This window comes from Corvus hawaiiensis, chromosome 12 (assembly GCF_020740725.1).
Source record: "Corvus hawaiiensis isolate bCorHaw1 chromosome 12, bCorHaw1.pri.cur, whole genome shotgun sequence".
Taxonomy (NCBI): Eukaryota; Metazoa; Chordata; class Aves; order Passeriformes; family Corvidae; genus Corvus; species Corvus hawaiiensis.
The window spans coordinates 19,591,259-19,604,370 of NC_063224.1; the positions used below are offsets into that span (position 1 = coordinate 19,591,259).

General features: G+C 41.9%; 1 protein-coding gene across 1 annotated transcript; it reads left to right on the top strand.

Moving 5' to 3' along the window:
• Positions 1-2,543: 2,543 nt before the first annotated feature.
• Positions 2,544-12,401, top strand: CA7 (carbonic anhydrase 7). The gene is made up of 7 exons (XM_048317037.1): positions 2,544-2,620; positions 4,627-4,824; positions 7,511-7,629; positions 8,826-8,921; positions 9,163-9,225; positions 10,239-10,394; positions 10,666-12,401. Exons 1-7 carry the CDS (start codon positions 2,581-2,583, stop codon positions 10,786-10,788), a joined length of 795 nt encoding a protein of 264 aa, XP_048172994.1. The 5' UTR covers positions 2,544-2,580; the 3' UTR covers positions 10,789-12,401.
• Positions 12,402-13,112: the final 711 nt, after the last annotated feature.

Sequence of the window (13,112 nt, forward strand, 5' to 3'; positions counted from 1 at the left end):
TCAGCTTCAGTTGAGCATTCTAATCTTACTTGGAGTTTTCTAACTGTAATGGTTAGTCCTTACACAGCAATTTTAATAAAGGGAGCTCCAATTAAATCACAAAGAAAATCAATTCTAGATATAGAGGTGGGAAACCTGAAGCTTTTGTGTTAGTTTGGTATCACCACCTGGTGACAGGTTCAGAAGAACCCCTGTATTTGTCCTGGGCTGCTGCTCTGTTCACTCATCACTACTGGCAAAGGGGAATAAAACCCTAGTGAGAAGGCTGGGGAAGACAGATTTCTGCTTTAAGGCAGCTTGAAACTTCTCCCTGTAGTGAATGGAATTATGTCTTCCTGCCATTCACTGCTAAGCAGACACTTCTGACATGGGAGTCAAGAGCCCAGGAGAAATTTGTGGAAATCATAAGCACTTTTTGCTCAGCATTGGAGAAATCCACCCCTTAAGCACCTATCATTCTGTTGTTCTCACTTCCATAAGTTCATGAGTGTGATGTAATTCTCCTGGATTCAAACTAAATTGAGAGCAGAATTACATGATGACTGCAGCTTTTGAAGTGATAAAGGATAATTTGAGGACACAATCAGTGAAAATCCATTCTTAGAGTCAGCCAATATCCAGGGGTATCAGGGTTACAGAATAATGTGATATTTCTATAAGCAGCGGTGTTACCTTATATTTAAGGAAAATTTAATATTTTCCTCATAAAGAAAGAAGGCTGATTGGATTGGAAGCACATTAAATTGTCATATACACACTCACTATCATTTACAGCTAAAGTTTTATTCAGGTTCTCCTTCCTTTCCTCTCAGGTCTTGTCATTCCCCTATCCACTTTTTCTAAATCCATCCATTTAAACCTCCATTTTGTGGAGTCTGCTTCCTGCCGTGTCATCAGGATATATCCACTTGTCTCAGAGCTCTTCCTGTGCCATGTGTTTGTAGTCCAGATATGCAGACACCTGTGTGGGCTTGAGTGAGAAAATAACAGCTGAAGGGGTCAATGGTGTCAAGCGCAGGTTGGGCACTGCAGTGCCACTGTGCCCTGTGGGCTCACCTGAGCCCAGTGTTGGCTTGAAAACAATTGAAAACAGTCTTGAAAACAGTTGCTCAGCATTCTCTGCCTTGCATGTGCCTTTCCTCAGTTTATGGTCTGCTCTTTTAACACACAAAATCCCTCTTCCATTTCTTTTCACTGCTGCGTTGGCATTTTTTATACTTTTCCCTAGAACAGCTTTCCTGACTCTGCATCTGAGTGAGTATTTTAAGGTCCTAGTTCCAGTGTTGGGTCCTCACGAGGGCCTGTGTGCCCAGACTGGTGGGACACAGCCGTACCCAGTGTCTGTGCCAGGCACGTGTCAGGGACCTGAGCGGGTCACAGCAACTCAACAGGAATAAATTGAGGAGCTCACCTGAGTAAGTCATTGTAGAACTCTCCTGTGGAGACCTTTGAAGGAGTTTACAGCCCTCTGTGAGTGATTTAGCTGGCATCAGCAACTCTCAAAGGTTTTATAGCTGACTCTCATGGAAACCTCCTGAAAAAGGAAATTAATACTTGCAAGGCAGGACCACAACATAAAAGTTGCATAAAATGCTCTTATTGATTTTTTCCTTCCATATTCTTGATTGCATAATAGAAGAATCCCTATTTTTGTGTGCTGTTGTCATTGTGAAAATCAATGTGTTTGTAAAATGTAGCCTTGAGAGAGAGCATTTCCTCAGATCTAACAAAATTACAATGAAGGAGCCATTTTCCTTGCCCCAGAGATGTTTTAAGACATTTTACAGCTGCAGATTGGGTGTCTCATTGTAGCCTCTCCATGGCTTTAGCAGGGAGCAGGCAACTACTGGATCATTCCAGATAACTGAGGCTTCACAGATCAACTCCTTTGTCTGGAGTCCGCTGTGTTCTGTCCCTAATCTAACCACACTTTTAATTTTGTCTGTTTAAAAAGTTCCTTTAAAGTTGCAAAATTAAAATCAGATTGCCAATTCATTGCTAATTTGTGTGATTTTGTACCTTGTTTAAAAGCAGCACAAGTAATTTTTCCCGAGATGAGGATGTTCTCCATCTCATCTAAGCGCTGACTGTGATTAATCACAGATCTGGTAAAAACATCATTCCTTTTTTGCAGCTGGAAGGAGGGATTCAGCAGAGGCAGTGATGTTTCTCCATGCAGAACACAGATGTGAGAAGGGCAGGTCCCACCTGCACGACTGTCCTGACGTTCAGAGCACCTTATGGCTTTTGCTTCCTTGGGGCAGAGAATGGGAAAACACTGATATTTTTTCCTAAATGTGATCCACAGTTTGGCTTTCTCTCTAAGTTCTGAGACTTCAGTTATCTGAGTTTTACATTTTCCTTCACCTGTGCTGCCTTAGCAAATAGGGGGAGCAGGAGCAGCAGCAGCAGCAAGGCTGGAGCAGGAGAACACGGGCGCTTTCCCTGTCCTGCAGGAATTGCTTTGGCTGCTCTGTATCTTTAAGGGGCTGACCCTATCCCACGGGGAGCCGGTATAAAGGCAGGTAGGCAGCAGTGCCCTGCTCAGGGAGCTGGAGCCAAGCAGGGGCAGCTCCCAAAATGACTGGCCACCACAGTTGGGGATATGGGCAGGCTGACGGTAGGTTATGGCATTTCCGTGCTGCATCTCTCTGTCTTCCCCCACTCGTTTTCTTTCTAGAGCTGTTGCCTGAGCCCTGCAGAGCTGCCTGCATTTTGATGTCTGCAAGAATCAAGTATATACAGCAGGTAATTAATTACTTTATTGATAATCAATAGCACCCAGAAAGTGGCACCAAAAGATGCACAAGTTTACATCTGCTGCCTTTCAGTGTTGCAATCAACATTCCTAAGCTGAGGGAAGCAGTTTGAGTGGCTTGGGTTTTTTTTCAGACTGCAGATATTATAGATGGGTCCCTTTCCAAAATGCTGTTATAAAAAAGATTACCTGTGTGTCTCTCCAAAAGCAATTCTGTTAAGCAAAGAAGATTTAGTAGAGCAGTAATAGATCTCCTGGTTCTGTGTGGCTGCTGAAATGTGATATTTAGGCTTTCATAAAAGTGAATAAAATAAGCTATATGTTATGTATGTCTGGTACATCGATAAATTGTACAGATCAGTATCAGATCTCTTACAGAACAACTTATGCTTTCTGATTTGACAGTTTTTAATTTAGTCCTCCTCCTTTGCTTCCCACCTCCAAGGATGTGTGTCACAGCGTGAGGGGGGATGTGGAGCTCCTCAGAGATTGCCACAGTAGTGGTTTATAGTGCCTGTATCCTTTACAGAGAGGATGGATGAGTGGCTGATGCTGGCCAATAAGACAATTGCATAACTTCCAGGAGTCTGTCTCTTTACAGCAATTATTTTAGCTGCTGAGTGTCCAACAAGAGTCTTTTGCATAACCTTCAGGGGCCAGTCTCTTTCTTAACAGTAATTACTTTAGTGTCTGTGAGTCTAAAAGCCAGTCTGAATACCAAGTGAGGCTGGTTAGTGCTAGTAGGTAATGTCATGTGTTTGTGCTTGTAGGTAGTAGTAATAAAGCAATGTATACTCTTATGAAGCTTGTGAGAGCCAAATGATGTGGCCTTAGCTTGCGTAACAGCACTTAATTCCTAAATCTGCTTTGCAGGCAAGCTGAGAAAAGATATTATTTTATAAGCTTAGCTTTGCAAAAAATGTCAAAGCCAAGTAAGAGTGTAATAGATCACTGTTTTGTTATGTAAACTCATGGAGGCTAAATACCTATGATTGATTTTAAAAAAGCTTCCCCTTGTGAAAGTATGTGAGAATGCTACAATTAAAAATGTGCTTCTTGAGAATCCCGAAGTACAATTGTTACTGTTACACTTTATGAACAGAAGCAGCAGAGGAATTTAATTGCTGCTTTCACTACCATAGAAAATGAGCCATAAGAAAAAGGAATTCTTTGATATGCATAAGCTTTTGTTATCTCAAATGGCTTAAGAATGTTCCAGCTCTGGCAGCAGATTTGTGCTATTAACTTGGTCTTTCTCCCTGCTCTATTGAGGTCAGGAAGTCCCAAAGTGTTAATTATCATCCTGTACCCTTCACTCAGGTTAGAGAGATACCATAACGGGCACGAGTGAAGAATGGAGCTGTCTCAAAGATTTACTGCAGTCATAAAATGATTTTAAAAATAACTTCATAGTCAGTAGCTAAGAGATTGAGTCATCTGTATCTAATTTGAATTGCTGGAGCTTTTACACTGTCTTTCCCAGGGAGAATTAAATGCTGTTTCCTTGGAGGAGTGTGTTTGTGCATGCAAGTGTTTACACCTGTACCCACCTTGGAACACCTTAGCAAGGTGACTGCAGCCTCTGCAGAGACAGAGTGGCACAAGTAACTGGGGGTACAGCAGTCTGTTGATGTGCCATGATCTCCTCAGTGTGTTTGTACAAGGTTTTTGAATCCCCATCTTGTTGCAACCTGCTTTGTGCTAATAAAAACACACCAGCCTAGAATATAAATGAATTTCTCACATTCCAAACATTCGAGTCACTCTTGCTGAGCAAGCTTTATTTCAAGCCTCATGAAAACCCATAATGACCATTTTGTGTATGGTAGGAAGGGAATAATGATGCTTTCCTTTGTTTGCTTTTGAAGGACCTTCCGAGTGGCACAAAGCTTACCCCATTGCCCAGGGGAACCGCCAGTCCCCCATTGACATCGTCTCTGCAAGAGCAGTCTATGACCCCAACCTGAAGCCCCTTGTCATCTCCTATGAGTCCTGTACCTCTCTCAGCATCTCCAACACTGGCCACTCTGTTATGGTGGAGTTTGAAGACACTGATGACAGGACAGGTGAGACTAACACAGCTAGCTAGCTCAGAACAGCAGTTTGTGACTTAGTGGGGGAGATAAAATTAAGTACATTCTGTACAGTGTAACTTCTATGATGTATAATTTCAGTTTAGAATGAGGCATGTGACTGGAGCCATTTATATTTTTATCTTCACTTTGAGCCTCTCTAGCAATGCAATATCACAGATCAATGTAGTGTTTCTTCATTAGGAAAAGCTCTTGCATCAGGAAAATCAGAAGTTTGTTTGCAGTGCTTTTCTTTTAGATGAGAATTGAAGTTTGCTGGGGATCTCTCCAGCACTGCCAGACCCCATCCAGCACCCAGAGTACAGATGTAAGCTCCTCAGTGCCCTGGTTCGTGATCACCTAAATCAAAGATGCCAACTCGCGTGCCAGCTGTGGCTCAGTGCCCAGCTCCCATCCACAGGGAAGGGAAGAGGATTAGCAGAGATGGGTCATGCAGAACAGTCATCATAATCATACTCACTGCACCAAGCTGTACCTGGACTGGTCACTGTTGCCTTGCATTTTCTTTCCTCCCTGACTTGTAGAAGTTTGGTTTCTTCAGGAATTATAAAATCTTCAGCTAATTCTGGGTTCTGAGTTGGTAGCAGCCAACTTTCGATGTTGGACTGTCTGCAGTTGTACATTATTCTTGTCTCAGCTCTTGGCAGAGGATGTAAATTCTTTTAAGAATTGATTATTTCTTCTGTTAGGTCTGTTTCCATGGTAGATTGTGCCCTTACATCTGGAAAGAGTGCATTAAAAAAAACAAAACAAAAAGAACTGGAACAATTTTTAAACCTATCAGCTGATTTCATCGTCCTTTTGGGTGTGCTCATTGATGCAAGCTAAATAGGATACCCTGATATTCAAAACAAGTTACTTTTTCTGTGAAGTGGCTTGTCTGTGCTGGTGACCCTTTGAAATGAGGACTAGAGGTTAAAATTCTAGCCATTTTGTTTTAAGTTTTTTTCTGGAATGAATTTAAGAATCTGCCCAATGGAATGGTCAGGTTTTCAAGCATCTTAACTGAATTTGCAGAGAGGACTTTTTACTGCACAGATCTGTTCAGAATGTCACCCTATAAACAGAATTTGTAAAATATCTGTGGAAGTATTATCTTAGCTGGCTAACGACTTTAATGTAATTTTCAGCTGAACTGTATCTGTGTAACAGTGAACTTTATTCAGCTTTAGAAGTTTAAGAACATCTGTTACTCTGCATTTAGACATACAGACTCAGAGCACCTGTCAGGAATGAGACCTTTCTACACTAAGGACAAGTTTTGTTTCAGTAACACTTTTTCAAGGAAGATGACTGCTAGGAGTGGAAAACATGGTTTAAACTGGTTTTAGTTGTGTTAGATCTAGTGACTCAAAGCTCTGCATAAATGACACAACAGAATTTTGACAGTAATCCATAATAGCTAAATTTCTTAAAATATTTGGGACAGGTGATGCATTCTTTTTGTAAGTTTAGAAAAACATAGTAGGTGGTATTTATATCCTTAAATAATACTAAAAACCTTTGCTTTGGCAAGGCCACTTTCCTTCATAAAGGCCAGCTGGAACCATGCACATGTGGTGGCACTGTGCAAGCCCCAGCTTTCACTCTTTAAATAAAGTGTTATGAACTGCACTGAGGATACAAGCTTTACAGATACTAAATGTAATTTTAATTTTCTTAATGTGAGACTCTGATCAGGTTTTGATGTCTGTTGGGCAAAATGTTTTAGATTTGGTGGCATATAAAATTACAGGAATTACTGATGCTGCTGATAAAATATCTTCTATAGGTGGCATCTTAAATATTCACCTGTTCTTAGGTGTTATTTCTAAATGATGTATGAAGTGTCTCTGTGGCATTTCCTTGCCTTCAGAAGGTGATTTGAGGTTGACTGGTGTCATGTGAAGTACCAGCTATTATATTTCCCCTTTTATGGGATCAAGTATTTAAAGGAAATGGAATATAGATAACCTCCCCTGGAAGTAAAGATACTGTAAGAAGGAAATACTTAGCTGAATTGTCTACCTGATGTTCAGAGTATAAGGTTTCCTTGGAGCCTTTTCTTTTCCAGGCTGAACAATGCCAGCTCTGGCAGCCTTTCCTCCCAGCAGAGCTGCTCCATCCCTCTGCTCATGCTGCTGCCTCCTCTGGGCTCTGTGCAGCAGCTCCAGGTCCTTCCTGTGCTGGCCCCAGGGCTGGGGCAGCTCTGCAGGTGGGTCTCAGCTGAGGGGCAGAATCCCCCCTCCCCTGCTGCCCACACTGGGGGTTTCAGGGCTGGGGCAGGGCCAGCTCTCACCCACAGCACCCCAAGTGCTTCTCCCAGGGCTGCTCCATCTGTTCCACTTGTATGTATTGTGTTTAACAGGAAAGGCATAACCATAAGGGTGGTTACCACATCTTCATGTGTCAAATAGACTCTTTCAAGAAAGCTACAAATTCTGTACAGGTAGTCACACAACGTTTTAATTTACATTTTCAGATGAATTTCGGTGCTTTCCATTAATAAATCCACCCCTCTTAAATGCCTGGATGATGCATCTTTTTCATGCTGGGAGAGGCTGCTGGCTTTTTTCCACTATTGTGCCAACAGTGGTTAGTTTTACTAGCGGGAAGCTAGAAAGCCAGAATGCTTAAGCTTTTTTCTCTTTTTAATTTTTTTTTTTGTTCTTTTGCCCAGCAATCAGTGGAGGGCCCTTTCAGAATCCATTCCGGCTAAAGCAGTTCCACTTCCACTGGGGGACCACGCACAGCCAGGGATCAGAGCATACCATTGATGGAAAACCTTTTCCCTGTGAGGTAAGGATGTGTTTTCACAGATGGGATTATTTCATGCAAATGCTGTTGTCACATGACTTTGTCTGCAGTGGGGGCAGGATTAGGATTCTGATTCCTTGCTCACCATGTCAGCCATCCCTGCCCTCCTCATCTGGATGGGGAGAGGAAATGTAAGGAAAGGCTCATGGGTCAGGATAAGGGCAGGGAGAGATCCCTCACCAGTTACTGACACAGCAAAACAAAAAAATCTATTAACAACCAAATCAGAGTTGGATAACGAGAAATAAAAGCTAAAGCTTAAAACACCTTCTCCTCACCCCTCCTTGCTTCCTGGGCGTAACTTTACTCCCAGCTTTGTCCATCTCCTCCCCTGAGTGGTGCAGGGGGATGGGAAATGGGGGCTGTGCTCAGCTCATCCCAGGTTGTCTCTGCTGCTCCTTCCCCTCAGGGGAAGGGCTCCTCACACTCTTCCCATGCTCCAGTGTGGGGTCCTTCCCACAGGAGACAGCGAACTCCATGAGCTGCTCCAGCCTGGTCCCTTTCCATGGGTGCAGTCAGTCCTTCAGGAGCTGCTCCAGCCTGGTCCCTTTCCATGGGTGCAGTCAGTCCTTCAGGAGCTGCTCCAGCCTGGTCCCTTTCCATGGGTGCAGTCAGTCCTTCAGGAGCTGCTCCAGCCTGGGTCCCTTTCCATGGGTGCAGTCAGTCCTTCAGGAGCTGCTCCAGCCTGGGTCCCTTTCCATGGGTGCAGTCAGTCCTTCAGGAGCTGCTCCAGCCTGGTCCCTTTCCATGGGTGCAGTCAGTCCTTCAGGAGCTGCTCCAGCCTGGTCCCTTTCCATGGGTGCAGTCAGTCCTTCAGGAGCTGCTCCAGCCTGGTCCCTTTCCATGGGTGCAGTCAGTCCTTCAGGAGCTGCTCCAGCCTGGTCCCTTCCTTGTGATCACGAGCTGGGGAAGCTTCTGGCGGTTTCTCACAGAAGCCACCCCTGTACCCTCCCACTCCCAAAGCCTGGCCATGCCACCCCAGTGTGGGCTGTTACAGAAAACTTGCCTAGTGCCTGCCCACACTCATGGACCTATCCAAAAGATTGAACTTCATGTTTCCAGCAATGCCTTTGACACAAAACCGTTCTGTTATGAACAATTGTTAGTGCTGTCAACAAGAAACCACAGTCACAGCTTCTATCACTAATTTAATTCCTATTTGTTATTTTTCTTTAAAGCTCCACTTAGTTCATTGGAATGCCAGAAAATATGCAACATTTGGAGAGGCAGCAGCAGCTCCAGATGGCTTGGCAGTAGTTGGTGTTTTCTTGGAGGTAAGAATTGCAAAAATAGCATGTTTACATGATGAAAAGCATTATGCTGTAAAATGTTTGAGGACCATGCCACATATTTAAGAAGTGCTTAAGGAAAACAGATGACTTACTGGAAGCATTAATGCATTGCAAATTGCTGATAAACTTTGGTAGGAATGTTAAGATTTGGGTAAGAAAACAACACTTAATTAAAGCATAGTTGTAATCCTTCTTACTTAACCTGTCTATTCCATTATTTTAGATTGGGAAAGAACATGCCAGTATGAACAGACTCACTGATGCTTTGTACATGGTAAAATTTAAAGTAAGTTCTCAGCTCCTTAAATTTCTTCTGGGATATCCTTTAAAAATCATGCTCATGTACATGTTTGAGACAAAAATGAAAAATCACCCACCCACAGGTCCTCCCATAACTAGAACATAACTGTAGTTGTAGTTTCTTCTTCCCCTCCAAAGTTCATATTATTTTCCTAATCTCAGGTGCCTCACAAGGCTTTGCTGACCCCACTGGTCATCCAGAGGTTCTGCCTTTCGCAAAAAGCCCAAAATCAACAGTTCCATGGCCCTTGAGGCTCAGCTCTTAGACTCAGCAAAATAATCCCTTTTCCATTGAGCCTAGGCTGGAAGAAGCTGCCTGTTTCTTTGCTGCAGAGCTCTGTCAAGGATGATCTCACTGAGGTCCACAGTTAGTCTGTCCCTGAAGTGTTTTCTGAGTGACTGAGATCCTTTTGGATACTCCTACAGGTTGAAGAGTTTTGCTCCAGACTGTGGTACCTAAGGCAATCACTACTTTAGGCAGCACCTCCTATTTCTACCAATCTCTGGTTAATGTATCTTCCTCTGTCAATCTACCTTCCTCTAATTTTAGACTTGAAGGTTTGATTTTTTTTTTTTTAAGCCAATATTTACCACAGCAGACAATGACTATAAGATTTAAATTTTTCTACTAAAATAGATGAGAAGAATAGAAAATAGCAAGTAATGAGACAAGGAACTCTGCCATGATATTATCTGTAGCTCACACTGAACACTATATACAGAACACACCTCCTGCATTATTTTTGGGCCTATTGTGACAAGAGATGAATTTTGGTAAAGACAATTGTGCAAGACCTCAAAGTCTGGTAAGCCAGCATTAGGCATCACACTTGCCACCTACTTTTGGCTAACAGCTGTTATAAGGCAGTCAAACCTTTACAGACTTCTCCTTTCCCCTATTTTTAATGTTACTTTAACATTTTCTTCTCTTTCAAAAAAGTTATTTAACCTGCACTTAAAAGTAAAAGGATAAATTTCAAGTCCATTTTGTTTTCTCAGGGAACAAAAGCTCAGTTTAGAGGCTTCAACCCTAAATGTCTCCTGCCCTTGAGTCTAGATTATTGGACATACCTTGGTTCTTTGACAACCCCACCCCTTAATGAGAGTGTGACATGGATAGTGCTGAAAGAACCCATCAGAATCTCTGTGAAACAGGTAAACTTCTGATACTCTCTCAGTTCTTGTAGGATTCAATGCTGGGTAAGCAGGCAGAGACTGTTTTGATTTGAAATGAGGCTAAATTAAAAGTCTGTGAATATTCAGCTTGTTCAATCCTCAGGGCTTCTGTTACTTTCTGTTAATACTCTCTTGGAACCTGTTTCATTAACTGATTAAAATATACTGAATACTTCCTTTTAGTCATTTTTAAAAAACATTACTGTTGATTGCCCTCTTAAGCAGTGAATTGTTTCCCCTGAATTTCCAGCTGGAGAAATTCCGCATGCTGCTCTTCACTGGTGAGGAAGACCAGAGGATCCAAATGGCCAATAATTTTCGCCCCCCTCAGCCTCTGAAGGGGAGAATTGTTCGAGCTTCCTTCAAGGCCTGAAAAAAACTGATAATGGTCCTGAGATATCCAAGAGCTTCCACGTGTGAGATACTATAAACAGAAACTCTGGTCTTCAGACCACTCATGGAACACACAAGACAGGCATTTCCATGAACCCTCTGCTCAGAGAGGAACAGTCTTCTGGCTTTGTATTTTATTTGAAGTGCTCATTCTTTGGAGAAATGAGATCTTTTTAACCAGCACTATCTAATATAAGTGATAGCTGAGTGTACTAGGTTGTTATCCAAGACCTAAAACTCTATAAAATTAAAATGAAATTAAAATCCATCTTGATAGAAAATGGGAAATTATGTAGCGATCTACTAGTGCTGATAGCCACAACTTCTAATTGTCTCATTTAATACATGAGGAAACAATAATCAAGAACTTTGGACAAATTTGACTTAAATTTTCCTTACTGATCTGTTGTTAGCATTTGCTGAGCTCTGATTTAAAGATTGCTTTCAGTGTAGTCTTGCTGCCTGATGACACAGAGTGTATGAGTAGCACTAGAAGAAGTTCTTTACTTGCCTCAAGTAGGCCTTGGTATGAAAATTAAATATATATTTTAAATCTACTGTTCTAAGATGCTATCTTATAATGAAAATAACAATGTAATGCTGTGAAGAAAAGCAGAGCAGTTTACCGCACAGTATTATTTAGGTATTTATCCTTTCAGCCCATGCAGAACACAGGACCACAGTGCCCTGGTAAGGGTCAGTTTGGTTGAAGAGTTCCTCTGTAGTGATCCAGGTGTGTTTTGTGGTCCTCAGTTGCTCAGATTCTACCTCAGTTCAATGCTATGCTCTGCAATACGACTTCCTTCAGAAAGCAGGTATTTCATTTCCTTTGGGACCTAACGTGGGTAGATCCTGTCTGCCCTGAGTGTGCATTGCTGCACAGACCCTGCCTGGCAGGGGGTGCTCCCTGTGCACCAGAGGCTTCAGTGCTCCTGAGTCCTTTTACCTCTGCAAAAGTTGCTTTAGAAAAGCCATGTGTTGGTTCTGCAGATCAGTGACAAAATTCCAACTCTGGTACTCGATACTGTGATGTTCTCTGTGATTACCCACAGTCAATTCCCAGTTACTTTAGTTCCGGGCTTCCCATGGTCTGTTCTGTCCGTATAGTTCAGGCAGAAATCGCTGATGTTGATCACTTTTTATCAGCTGAGATGGAGAAATCAAAGATTTACAAGGAAAGTGGGGAGAAGGGAGAACAGCAGCTGCTGTGGGCTGCTCCCCTTTCCCCAAGGAAGGAAGACATGAGATGTGGAGCACAGTACAAGGAATGAAAGACTAGAATTCTGCTCCTCAAATCTCCATGGTTTTTCTGGTACACTGATCTAAAACTCTGTTTCTCAGCTTCCTCTTATGTAAAAAGAGGGTAACACTGACCTCTACCTCACAGGCTGTTGTGAGGGCTAATTCAGCATTGTTTTAGATGTGAGATTTTTATCCAGCAGATGCTAAAGGCAATGGAAAATTCTTACAAAATGCAATGGTTTTAGCTATTATGAATGTAACTTTGCTAGTAATGCAAACTGGTATTGCAGAAACTCTATTTAATGTATCTTAAGTTCTTTAACAAATGAAATAAATGAGACTTTAAAATCATATGTGCATATCTTCAGCTTTTATTTTAAGAAGACCCACCTCTCCCTACTTACAGCACATTAACAGAAATGATGTTTGATGTTTTCAACTGATGCATCTCTTTTGGACTGAGGAATGCTTTGATTTTTTTACCTTCAGTGCTCTAAAACCTTGACTAAGCTATAGTGGAATGATCTAAGTAGAGGTAAGAGTTATCCCTCACAAGTTTGTGGGCATGTTTTTAAACTCTAGAAATTATTTCTGACACCTCTTTTTGGTCTATATCACAGTTCTTACCATCTTTTGGGATTAACAGTTTCTGTTTCAGCTTAATCCTTTCACTTAAGTTCTGATCTACTGTATACCTGGAATGACTTCTTGCCCAGAGTTAAATTATTATCATGAACCTTATGTCCCTGTTAAAATTTACATTGAGATGCATTCTAAAATGTAAAAAGTCTTTCGAAAAACCTTACATTTTGATAGCCAAAAAAAAAATTATTAGGGGCAAATTTAAAATACTTTCCTGATTAAAATATAAACAATCTTATTTACCATATGTTGCACGGTCAAGCTATCCCAGTACTGCTGCATTAATATTAGTACAGGTGTTCACAGAGCAGGTCAAAATCAGCATTTTCAGTGTTTCCCTCTCATTTTAAGCATAGGAGTAGGTTTCTGCTCCCTGTCTCTTGCAGTAGGTAGAGGGCTTGTGCATTGAAACTTTGTCCA

Coding starts and splice junctions, on each gene's coding strand:
- CA7 (XM_048317037.1), top strand. CDS start 2,581: ATGACTGGCCACCACAGTTGGGGATATGGGCAGGCTGACG. Junction 8,922..9,162: donor TAGTTGGTGTTTTCTTGGAG/GTAAGAATTGCA, acceptor CCATTATTTTAG/ATTGGGAAAGAACATGCCAG. Junction 10,395..10,665: donor TCAGAATCTCTGTGAAACAG/GTAAACTTCTGA, acceptor CTGAATTTCCAG/CTGGAGAAATTCCGCATGCT.